Source organism: Gymnoscopelus microlampas, assembly GCF_963454915.1.
Source record: "Gymnoscopelus microlampas genome assembly, chromosome: 5".
Classification (NCBI taxonomy): domain Eukaryota; kingdom Metazoa; phylum Chordata; class Actinopteri; order Myctophiformes; family Myctophidae; genus Gymnoscopelus; species Gymnoscopelus microlampas.
In genome coordinates, this window is record NC_139942.1 from 55,296,205 (window position 1) to 55,309,001 (window position 12,797).

The 12,797-nt window shown below is 45.1% G+C and overlaps 1 protein-coding gene across 1 annotated transcript in view; it reads right to left on the bottom strand.

Annotated features, from left to right (window-relative positions):
- Positions 1-2,626: 2,626 nt before the first annotated feature.
- The window catches only part of brinp2 (bone morphogenetic protein/retinoic acid inducible neural-specific 2), a gene marked incomplete at both ends in the record, with an annotated part of 180,243 nt that continues 170,072 nt past the window's right edge, over positions 2,627-12,797 (bottom strand). Inside the window, 2 exons of the mRNA XM_084058609.1 lie at positions 2,627-3,457; positions 4,151-4,460. Coding sequence (XP_083914735.1) covers positions 2,627-3,457; positions 4,151-4,460 — 1,141 coding nt within the window. The remainder of the gene's footprint in view (positions 3,458-4,150; positions 4,461-12,797) is intronic.

Below are 12,797 nucleotides of genomic sequence, written 5' to 3' on the forward strand. Positions count from 1 at the left end.
TCAACGCCTCGCAGCGCGAGGCGTTGAGAGCTTGTAGATCTGCTATTTTTGGCTAATGTTCCCCTCAGAAAAGGAATTCTAGGGTTCAAGTGGTTACGGTAAAAAAAACTAAATCCTATCACACAAAGATTTTGGCGGACCCCCTGTAGTAACTCTGAGGACACCCTAGGGGTCCCGGAACCCCTGTTGAAGACCCCTGGTTTAGCGGAATCTCTCTTTGTAGAAATATTGAAATATAAAAAAAGAAAGAAAATGAAAATAGCTTTCACTGGGAAATCAAACACAGAAAGTAAAATGTGCTTCTTATCTTAACATTGACTCTCCATATAAGGCATGAGTTTGTTCTGTAATAAACATTGTTGTTATTTTTTTTTGTGTTTTGGTTTTTTTTTTTGGTCTTTGCACTTGGTTATCTAAAAAGCAATGTGCACTTTGTTCACACCTGCGGGGGGGGGGAGGGGGGTAGATGGAGCCATTATTTACAGCACTGCATCTGCACACCTTATCATCACGTCAGAGCATTTCTTTATGATGGTCGCTCAACAAATAAAACTCAAACACAACCACTTAAACCCTATATACTTCTGTTGACCGGAGTCCCCCATGGGTCTATAATGGGCCCCGGCGTCCTTTTTTCCCCCGCCCTCTACACCAAATCTCTTTGCCCTAAAAATTGGCGATCTACAAGCTGCACGACACGTCGTGCAGCTTGTAGATCAGCTATTTTCCCACCGAACGTTCGCCCAGAATGGGGAACGCTAGGGTTTCACGTGTTTTTAAGACAATTTTGCCATTCTGTTTGCCGCTGTCTTTTGGTATAGTTTACACTGCCGATGACAGAACGTCCCTTATGGGTTTTCTCACTCAAATGTTAAGCACAGATACATATCGTACTACAGTATTCCAAATGCTGGATGAAATAAAAGGTCAGGGGAGTAATAATAAAAAAAGAAGATATTCAAAGACGGTAACGGGGCGGAGGATTATCAAAGTTTGAAACCATTAAGCATAACATCTCATTCACCACGTATATTATTTTCCCTTTTTATTTCTCGATCCCCCTCGAGGATCGTTCTAAAACCAAAGAAAATAGGGTTTAGAAAAAGGGAAATTCTATTCCGTTAAATCACCCCCCCCCCCTTCCCCCCCCTCTTTATATATCAAAATCACCTTTATCTTCATGAGGCAAGAGTTAGTTTTCTAATGACATCAGCTTCTTCAGTCTCTTGAGTTCTCCCAACGCGCAACGCAAGGCCTGTCAGTGTGAACAGAATGTCTTCAGATTCCTCCGCAGTTTGAACATGCTTTGCTGTCAGAAGCAGGGCAGTAAAGAGCGAAGTTTTGGCCTGCAGGCTTGTAACAAGTCGTTCTTTTCGTTGTCCGCTGTTCTTCCCCGACAGTCTGAAACATAACTTCGCCCGCTATGCCACAAGCTAGGGCACTGATTGGAATTGACCCATTCGATCCGGTGAACGCATCTGTGTCATTATAGATCTCTTTTTGGCTATTGAAAAATAGCAGATCTACAAGCTCATAGCAGCGGACTTGTAGATCTGCTATCTTTTGAAGAATTGTGAAAATGTGTGCAGATCTTTGAAGATATATATATATATATGTTTTTTAAAGCGAACATTTGTAACTCAAATCTTTGCTTCTAAGGGGTCCCTGGAAGAAAATATTTGACAAAATGTTCGCTTAAAAAATAAATATATTCAAAGATTCACAAATTGTCACGATATAAAAAAAATTAGCAGATCTGCAAGCTCATAGCACGGCACTCGGTGCCACGCTACGAGCTTATAGATCTGCTATTTTTTAATATAGCTAAAGACATCTAAAGTGACTCAGATGCGTTCCCGGTCTTAAAGGAATTAAGGGTGATTCATACTTTAGTCGCTCGCTCAGTCGCGCACCTGGAAATAGCTGAGCTTATAGGTGGGCTATTGGTGGTGCGTGCCGCGGGCGCGCAAACCAAGTATAAATCAGGCGTCACTCTGCCCCCCCCACCCCCACCCCCACCCGAAAACGAAAAAAAGTTAAAACTGACCACAAACTGGAAAACCAATTGTTATAAGACCAATACAAAGGAGCTCAGCTATCCAGTATCTTGTTGGATGAAGACCTATTGATCCAGACGTTTGGGATTATAACATGAATTAATCCAAACTTTTTTGAGATCCCGTCGTCCAAACTCCCTGAATCGGCAGCGAAACCAACTCTTGCTTCCTACGGTAGTGATGGGTCGTTCATGATCGATTCGTTCAAAAGAACTAGTTCGTTGCCGTGAACGTGAACGAGTTCGTTCAACTTCCTGAAACTGTTATACGTTCACGCTTTCGTTCATAACCCCCCATCCCCTCCCCCCCGTACACAGGACAGGAGGGGCAGGGCTGTACGCACGACGTAATAACAACGCTCCCGCGATGGTGTTTTTCACTAGAAAACAGCGCTACCGAACGAGAACGTGAACGAATCATTTGAACAAATCATTGCGAACGTGAACGAAAGTGTTAAGTTCACTGAAACGAACGTTTTTTTTCCCACCACTATCCTAAAGTACTTACGGCATCCACCCCCCCCCCCCCCCCCCCTCGATGCCTCCGCAAGTAACGAGCTACAAGTTAAGCTAGCTGCACAACTGGGCCAGCTCGGGTTCGGGCGCGGCGTTAGGCAGCTTGGCGCCGAACGCCCGCAGCAAGTCCTTGATGCGCGCCACCTCGCCGGCCGACAGCTTGAGGCGGTGGCGCAGCAGGCACGAGAACAGGTCCAGCGGCTGCGGCGCCGGCGGCGACAGCCGGTTGACGCGGTCCCTCATCTCCAGGAGCATGAGGAAGGCGGCGTCCTGCGTGCCCTGCGTGTACGGGTAGTCCAGCTGCAGGATCAGGTCCTTGATGCCCTCGGGGTCGAAGTGCAGGCTGTAGCCGAACACCTTGAGCGTGTTGATCTTCATGTAGCCCAGGTTGGACGTCTGGTCGTCCAGGTCCAGCGGCTCGTAGAAGAGCGTCTCGTTGGCGCCGGGGTCGTCCGTGACGATGCGGCTCCGCAGGTAGATGTGCACCGTCTCGAAGAAGGACTTGAACCTGTTGCCCATGGTCAGCGTCCAGTTGTAGCACTGGGACGTGACGGACGGGACGCCGCCGTCCAGTCGAGTCCTCTCCCAGTCGGAGAAGTCGGGCTGGTTGGCGGGCATGAACCAGCTCTCGGAGTGGCTGCCGCCGAAGGGGTTGACGTAGATGGCCGGCACGGGCTCCAGCGTGGAGTTCTTGGTGGAGCAGATCTGGAAGGAGATGCCCATCAGCATGTGGATGAGGTTGGACTTGTTCTTGTTGCTCTTCAGCGTCAGCAGCATCCTCTTCCTCCAGGCGGGGTTGAACCAGCTGCCCAGCCGCACGTCGTTGCTGATGTAGATGGCGTGGACCTCGATCCGGCTGTCCAGACGCTGGAGCAGATACTTCACCTGCAGGAGAGAGGACGACAACACGCTGTCAGACTGACTTATACACACACACGCACACACAGGCACGCACGCACGCACGCACGCACGCACGCACGCACGCACGCACGCACGCACGCACTCACACACGCACACACGCACACACGCACGCACACACGCACACACGCACACACAGACACACATCCACAAACACGCACGCACACAGACAGACAGACAGACAGACAGACAGACAGACAGACAGACAGACAGACAGACAGACAGACAGACAGACACAGAGACACAGAGACACACACGCACGCACGCACGCTCGCTCGCACGCACGCACGCACGCACGCACGCACGCACGCACGCACGCACGCACGCACGCACGCACGCACGCACGCACGCACAGAGAGACAGACAGACAGACAGACAGACAGACAGACAGACAGACAGACAGACACAGAGACACACACGCACGCACGCTCGCTCGCACGCACGCACGCACGCACGCACGCACGCACGCACGCACGCACGCACGCACGCACGCACGCACGCACGCACGCACGCACGCACGCACGCACGCACGCACGGAGAGACAGACAGACAGACAGACAGACAGACAGACAGACAGACAGACAGACAGACAGACAGACAGACAGACAGTACAGACAGTACAGACAGTGCAGACAGTGCAGACAGACAGATCTACCAGACCTCTGCGTCGGACATGTCCAGGTCAAAGTTCAGGTAGTGGTCCAGGGAGGCGGCGATGCTGGGCCGACACACCCCCTGGTGGAGCAGGTTGCCGTGGTGACAGCCGCCGCAGCGAGTCACGTTGTCTGTGGCGCAGGAGGAGCAGGAGGGGGTGGAGGAGGGGCCTATGACGCAGGGCACCACCCCCTGGCAGGAGGGTTGGTCCACGGGGCAGGTGCAGCTCTGCGCCTCCTCGGAGAAGGAGCCCAGCACGCCGTGCTCGTTGCAGTAGAGCAGAGACTGGGCCTTGTGGATCCAGAACCTCACAGGCCTACAGGAAGGAGAAATAAAAAATATATGAGTGGTTCACTACCTCAGCCTGATGGCCTCAAAGTCTAATATCTCCCCCGAGCGACGGGGATATCCCTTTGGCTTAGTGGTTAAGATGTTGGCTTTCCACCCGGGAGACCCGAGTTCGAATCCCGAGTGTTACGATGGTGCCGTGACCCGGATCGGGTTTCCCCGTGGGAGGAGGTCAAAAGGGGGGGTGAGTGTAACAGAGTGGTTCACTACCTCAGCATGATGGTCTGAATATCGCCCCCGAATGATGGGGATATCCCTTTGGCTTAGTGGTTAACATGTTGGCTTTCCACACGGGAGACCCGGGTTTGAATCCCGGGTGTTACATATGTATACATACTGGCATTACAGTTTAATTGAAAACACACCTTATGCAATAGTAGAAGGACTGGGACTCCCCTCAGTCAAGATCCTAAGAAAAGAACATGGCTGGGACCCCATTAGTGGTGTACGTAGGTGTGCATGTCCCACATTAAAAGAGTCAAAATATCAGTGACTTTCTTTTGTTCTTGTTTTTTCCTTTTTACGATAATGGGTTTGAAAAGAAATGCCACAGGAGGGCATTTTGCCGGAAAGGGCACTTGCAGAAATCAATTAATCTTTAGTCATGAATAGGCTCATCTCACCATGTTGCCAGGAACCTGAACTGACTCCCATCTGAAAACCCAGAGCAGTCTGACATTAGATCGGTTCTGCTCTCTGTCTGTGACGGTCTTCCTCTCCAGTTGTCCACACTGTGCTCTTCATAGAAATCTACCTTCAGCCACTTCAGCCGTATCGTTGTTGAGTCGAGCCCAGTCATATAATATTTCATTCCAAACGACCAGTGGCGTGCACAGACATTTTGAGGGGCAGGTTGCTCAAGTAAATTATACTTTTTTTTGTTGACTTGGTCTGCTCTTTTTTCCCTCTACACCTATACCTCTTTGCCAAAAATAGCCGATCTACAAGCCGATCTACAAGCCCACAACGCCTCGCAGCGCGAGGCGTTGTGGGCTTGTAGATCGGCTATTTTTGGCTAAAGTTCTGCTCAGAAAAGGGATGCTAGGTTTCGAGTGGTTATGGTAAAAAGAAAAATCATATCACATAAAGAATTGGAGGACCCCCTGTAGTAACTCTGAGGACCCCCTAGGGGTCCCGGACCCCCTGTTGAAGACCCCTGCTGTAAACTGAAAAAAACCCCAAACTTTTTTTTTCTCTTTTTTTCAAAAGGGCACTTCTGGTCAAGAGGGCAAAGGGCAGGTGCTCTAGCACCACCTACAGTCTATCTGTGCACGTCCCTGCAAACGACACAGCTTAAAGTTTTCAACATTGAACTATGTCTTGGGGGAATAATGGGGAATCTCACTTCCAGGTGAAACAGTGCGTCTTGTAGTAGTTTATAATGGCATATGGTTATATGTCACATTTCACAAGACATAGTAGATCAATTGGCTGAAAATGCTCTAATAAGTCTTGACTTTGTATTCAAGACACACTGTTTCAGCGGGAAGTCAGATTCACGATTCTAGTGAATGCAGCCAGTGGCGTGCACAGACATTGTGAGGGGCAGGTGCTCAAGTAAATTATACTTTTTTACGTTTACTTGGTCTGCTCTTTTTTCCCTCTCTACACCTATACCTCTTTGCCAAAAATAGCCGATCTGCAAGCCCACAACGCCTCGCAGCGCGAGGCGTTGTGGGCTTGTAGATCTGCTATTTTTGGCTAAAGTTCTCCTCAGAAAAGGGATGCTTCGAGTGGTTATGGTAAAAAGAAAAATCATATCACATAAAGATTTGGCGGACCCCCTGTAGTAACTCTGAGGACCCCCTAGGGGTCCCGGACCCCCTGTTGAAGACCCCTGCTGTAAACTGAAGAGAAAAAAAAGGGCACTTCTGGTCAAGAGGGCAAAGGGCAGTTGCTCTAGCGAGGGGGGGGGGACCTTTTTCTTATTTCCACACAACAACTCTAAGGTGTATTAAAGATTCAATGTTGAAAATGAGTGGTATTCCCCTTTAAGTCCAAATCAAACAATGATCGTATACCATCTTTCCCCACAGCTCCAGGACTGCCATATTTAGTCTCAGGAAGTGGTGTACTGTATATATCATGGCAAACATTAGCAATGACTCAAATGGCATTTAACATGAAGTGTTATCCCTACCAATCATTATAACTCTAGAGTTGGCAATGATTTATTTTTCTTCCAATTAATAATCATCTAGCCAATTCCCAAATTCCCTGCACGTGTGTGTGTGTGTGTGTGTGTAGTCTTGTCACCGCTGACCCCTACTGCCAGTGAGGAGGCCCCACTGGGAAGACGCAGCGTGCATGTGTGGAGAAACACCCTACTTTTCATTGTTAACCCGTTAAGGCCTGAGTCCGATTCTTGAAATGTTTTCTAAATCCTAACAGTAAAAAAAAAAAACGATGTTTCAAAAATAGCAGATCTACAAGCTCATAGCGCGGCACTCGGTGCCGCGCTATGAGCTTGTAGATCTGCTATTTTTGAATAGCCAAAGAACAGGACAGGCACCCGCCCCAGCAGGCACCCACCCCAGCAAGTATAGGAGTCACTGGTGCCTCTGTGACAAACACTTTGGCAAACACAGCCAACTGTTCCTCTGAACGCTCGGCCAAGCCGGAGGCACCGTGGAGGATTCAGACCTCCCCTAGTCTCTACACAGTGGGTGTACAGGAACTTTAGCCCTGCCACAATCAATCTTGATATTATCTTTATATTACATCACAGTAGTAATTACTCCTCTCTTTTTACATAATTTCTTCTTCACAGCACGGGCTCAGGCTCTGCACAATGAACCATTGAACTAAATGACTAAAGAAAAATATAGATATAGAAGAATAACAGATACAGTAACTTAATGACTTAAATGTGGACGTAATATGACTTGGTCACCACCCTGGCTACTTGTTGTATACTCTATACCAGGGGTCTTCAACAGGGGGTCCGGGACCCCTAGGGGGTCCTCAGAGTTATTACATGGGGTCCGCCAAATCTTTGTGTGATATGATTATTTTTTTTTTACCTTAACCACTTGAACCTTAGCATCCCTTTTCTGATGAAAAAAAGCTCACAAAAAGCTCACAAAAAGCTCACAAAGCCTCGCGCTGCGAGGCGTTGTGAGCTTGTAGATCTGCTATTTTTGGCAAAGAGGTATAGGTGTAAAGGGAAAAAAGAGCAGACCAAGTAAACGAAAAAAGTTGAATCTGAAACACAATTTTATACAATATAGAGGGGGTCCCTGGCTTCATCTCTCTCTCTCTCAGCTAGGGGGTCCTTGGCCTGAAAACGTTGAAGACCCCTGCTCTATACAGAATGCGTTTTAGTGTTTTCTCTCTCATAATAAATGACATCAAGCCTCACTGCATCTTGATAAATCAAAACACCAAATCAAAACTGATGTGTTTTCTGCGTGGACACAGCGTGGAGAACGCTACGCCTCAGTGAGAGTGGAACAGCCAAAAAGAGACGAAGGTGCGAAGGTGATAACTTTTCTCCTGAGACTTTATTTGCCGACCAGGAACAAACAAAAATGGTTACTGCAACGGTCCAAATTATAGCAGCACCCCACTGCTTTTAATGACGCTGAAATAAGTTCAGAGTGAATACTTTTTTACCTCACATGGCTTTTACCTATATTAAAACTACACAGGCCATCGTTATCAAGACTTTGTTCATTTTAACTACATCATACGTTTTTAGAAATGGTACTATCTCAGAAAATAACTTTATGTCCAAGCCTAATGATTAGATAAACTTTAAAGGCTGCTCAGACAGGTATGGTAAATAAATCTGTGCCTGACACTCGGTCCCCCATGGGGCCAAGCTTCAAACAATCTGGTGCTTCCTGAATACAATAGAACATTAGTTTTCAACCTTTTTCATGCCAAGGACCCCTAAATTGATATACATTTGGCCGCGGACCCCCAATTGAAAATGTTTTGTTACAGGGACCCCCCAGAAGCAAAGATATCAGTTCATTTTCGCTTTAAAAAATATAAATATTCAAAGATATGCACACTTTTTCAAGGTTTTTCAAAAATAGCAGATCTACAAGCTCATAGCGCGGCACTCTGTGCCGCGCTATGAGCTTGTATATCTGCTATTTTTGAATATCCAAAGCTAAGTGGTTAAAAATGATTGTGACGCTATTAACTAATTTTGCTGGGAACCCCCTGGTACTCCCTCAAGGACCACTGGTGGTCCCCGGACCACTGGAGCAGTCCTCCAGACCACCTGGCTCCGTTCTCTCCTACCATGTCCGAATAAGGAAATATAAAGACATATTAGCAGAAATGAACAGCAGAAATGAACCGGCCTGTAATGTTTTATATCCTAGTTTTTATATATGACTGTCTGAGAGATACCTCAAAACGATGAGACTGTTGTTGTGGCAAATGTTTAGTTTAGTTTAGTCTTTTTATTGCTGATACTTAGGCACATTACAAGAAAACAGAGCAGCAGCACACACACACTTAAACCTAACTCTGAGCTTATTCTCTCCCAGGAAGATCCAGCAAAATGTCCTCCTTCACTCATTTAGTGCAAATCAATTCCCTCAATAACCATGACTGCTGCTGTTCCCTTTGACCAGCCACACCCCCACACTGTGCTCACACACAGCAGAGGGAGGGGAGGGGGGGGGGGGGGACAGAAGGAGAGCATAATAGGACATAGCGGAGATGTTTTAGCTTATTTTCTTTTTTTAATTTAACATAATCCCATTCATAGGGACTGACTGTGGCTTGATGATTGATGCTGCGCGGGGGCTTATCGGCCTACTTACAGAAGCCTTTTACAGAGGACAGGAGGAGCAGAGCCCTTCACACGGCCTGCTGCTTTTTGGTTCAGTGTATCAGACATGATGTCTCTCTGCTGACAGCAACTGACAAGCTTTCTTTAGCCCTTTACGACCGGGAACGCATCTGTGTGTAATGTTTTAGATTTTGTGGGCTATTAATTATTTTTTTGCAGATATACAAGCTCATAGCGTGGCACATGAACTTGTAGATGTGCTATTTTTTGGAAAATGTTGAAAATGTGTGCAAATATTGGAATATATGTATTTTTTAAAGCGAACATTTGTAACTCAAATCTTTGCTTCTGGGGGTCCCTGGAACAAAACAATTTTGAGATGGGGGTCCGCAGCCAAAGACATATCTAAAAAAGTTTTCTAAACCCTAACAGTATGTTAATATACCAGTGGTGCGCCAACTTTTCCATGTCAAGGACCACCCAAAATTATTTGTTGGACCCCATCTCAAAATATGTTGTTCCAGGGACCCCCAGAAGCACAGATCGGAGTACAACATATATATATATATATATATATATATATATATATATATATATATATATATATATATATATATATATATATATATATATATATATATATATTCAAAGATTTGCACAAATTGTCATGATTTAAAAAAAGAATTGCAGATCTACAAGCTCGTAGCGCAGCTGATACTGTATATCTGTATTTTTAAATAGCCCAAAGAAATCTAAAATGACACACAGATGCGTTCCCGGATTGAAAGAGTTAACCCACATGTTCACTGTGTACTTGGACTTACACATGTTTTTTTAGATTCGCTTTTCAAACTGTGACAGTCTCTCAGATCGTTTGCGCTTTGGGAAAAGAAAATGCATGAAATCAGACTCCTCTTTTTTTTTTCCGCTCATTAAGGCGGTTTCTTTTGGAAAAAGATTTGATCTACGCTGTGAGCACATTAAAGCTGATGTACGCCTATATTTTGCCCGTGGAGATGCATGTACCAGTTCTGCACCAGTGTCACAGTATTAGAATCTAATGACATAAGCTTTTATACTCCAATTATAATCACTCTCAAAGTAAAGGGCTGTTAGCTCTTTGACCAGTAGCTCTTCACATAATATTCCCAAACGCAACTCCAACGACTGCACCATGGCATCTGATGATCCTCGCTGCCTTTAACCTATTGAGACCTGAAACCGATTCTACATGTCTCCTAAATCTCAACAGTATTCTGAAAAACGTCTGTTTCTATATCAGTGGTGCTCAATCTTTTTCATGTCAAGGACCCCCAAAATTATATGTATTTGGCCGCGGACCCCCATCAAAATATGTTGTTCCAGGGACCCCCCAGAAGCAAAGATTTGAGTTAAAAATGTTCGCTTTAAAAATATATATATTCAAAGATTTGCACACATTTTCACGATTTTTCAAAAATAGCAGATCTACAAGCTCGTAGCGCGGCACTCGGTGCCGCGCTATGAGCTTGTATATCTGCTATTTTTGAATAGCCCAAAGTGTAAAATAATGCTTTTCAGTGCAAATCTAAAAATGATACAGTTCCAGGTCTTAATGGGTTAAGCCCTAAAGCTGTGACAGTCCTGTTATGTCTGTCACTTTACTGCTAACAGAAGTATGTGACGTCTAAATAACAGTGATTTCTGCCCTCGGTGCAGCCAGGGGTATCTAGAGAAAAACAATTCAGGTCAGGAGGTCCGGCGGCACCAGTCATCCAACACATCATTAATCAAGTTAGTGCTATACGTCTGAAGGCAAATAATAATAAAGAATATCAGCGCTGCATGCCTTCTACTGTATTATTTGCAAAACCAAACATGGATAAAAATAACCCATGTTCCAGTTGATCCAATGTAGTTATTATTTTAATAGTCACAACTCATAAGCTCTTGTTAACCAATTAAAACCTATAGTCATTTTGTCATAAAAATGACACATTCTGTGTCATTTTTTGATTTGAGCTAAAAAGCATTATTTTACACTTTGGCTATTAAAAAATAGCAGATGTACAAGCTCATAGCGCAGCACCGAGTGCCGCGCTATGAGCTTGTACATCTGCTATTTTTGAAAAATCGAGAAAATGTGCAAATCTTTGAATATATATATTCTTAAAGCGAACATTTTTAACTCAAATCGTTGCTTCTGGCGGTCCCTGGAACACAATATTTTGAGATGGGGGGTCCTTGACATGAAAAAGTTTGAGAACCACTGACAGCAACATAGGTTTTTTTCAAAAAACTGTTAGGATTTTGTAGAATCGGTCTCAGGTCTTAAACGGTTAATGAGTTTCATTGGTTACATTATAAACCCTGCAGAGTCAGAGAGCCCAAGAATGCACTATTCTTTTTTTTAATTCACCTCTCCAACTCCAGCAGTCCAGTGCAGACTATAATACAGTGCAGCCTCTGCAAAGACAAACAATATGACTGGCCAAAATGACAGTTTTACAAACATAAACAACACTAAGTAACAACACCTAAACAGGCCATAACCTTCCTTTCAAAGGGCCAAGGCAGTTCTCACTCAGGCTGTTACCTGTGCGTCAACCAAGGTTTGACTGACACTTATCACCTGCAGGCTCCTTTTTATAAGCAGTGGGACATACCAATACACATGACAGCAATTGGCAATTGAATTAACTCACAGCAAGCAAACACCAGACCTATGAGTTAACACACAATTACTGAAGGTGTTATTTATCATCGACTTCACATGAATTTCCGGCCGGGGGCCCATCCATACACACACTATGTGTGTGTATGGATGTGTCTCTTTTTAAATAAGATTGCTCTCGAATCAAACACCCCTCCTCCTCTGCAGCACTTGGCACCTTCCCAAATCAACATGGTTGCCACTGCAGAGGGGAGACAGACAGGTGAACCACACAATCAATCCAACTTCAGTTCAATAAATACACATATTTAAAACCATGAGTACACTTCAGCCATGCATTTTACAGTATCAATGATACAACATACAATGACACAACTTGACCCATACACTTCCAAGCCAGCTGGATGGTGGTTAATATGGAAGCAGCTGTGTGTGTAGTCAACTGTGTGCAATGTCCCTGATCATTGTCTGTGAACTTATAGGACACGGGCGGGGCTGCTCCGTGACACCGCTGTTACTGAACATAACACTAGCAATCATACTAGCAATGATTACTATCACAATATAGTGCTTTAACCTTTTAACAAAACATTTAGTTTTAAAAACACAACGTTTAGTTTAAACCAAAGAATATCACTTATCCTACCATTCATCATTTGGAATAGCCTAATCAACACCCTTTACAAGGAAGAAGGCGACAAAGGTAAGACATGGAACTGTAACTTGTCTATGCTGGGTTTGCTTATAGGCCGTTGCTTATTAGACCTTTTTCAAGGCAGCAAATATTGTACAGTTTTACTCTATAGCTGGTTCTCAAACTTTTACATTTCAACTACCTATATAACTCAGAGTCTATGTGCACATGGAAGTTGGAGCCACGGGTCCATTTGGTTCCATTT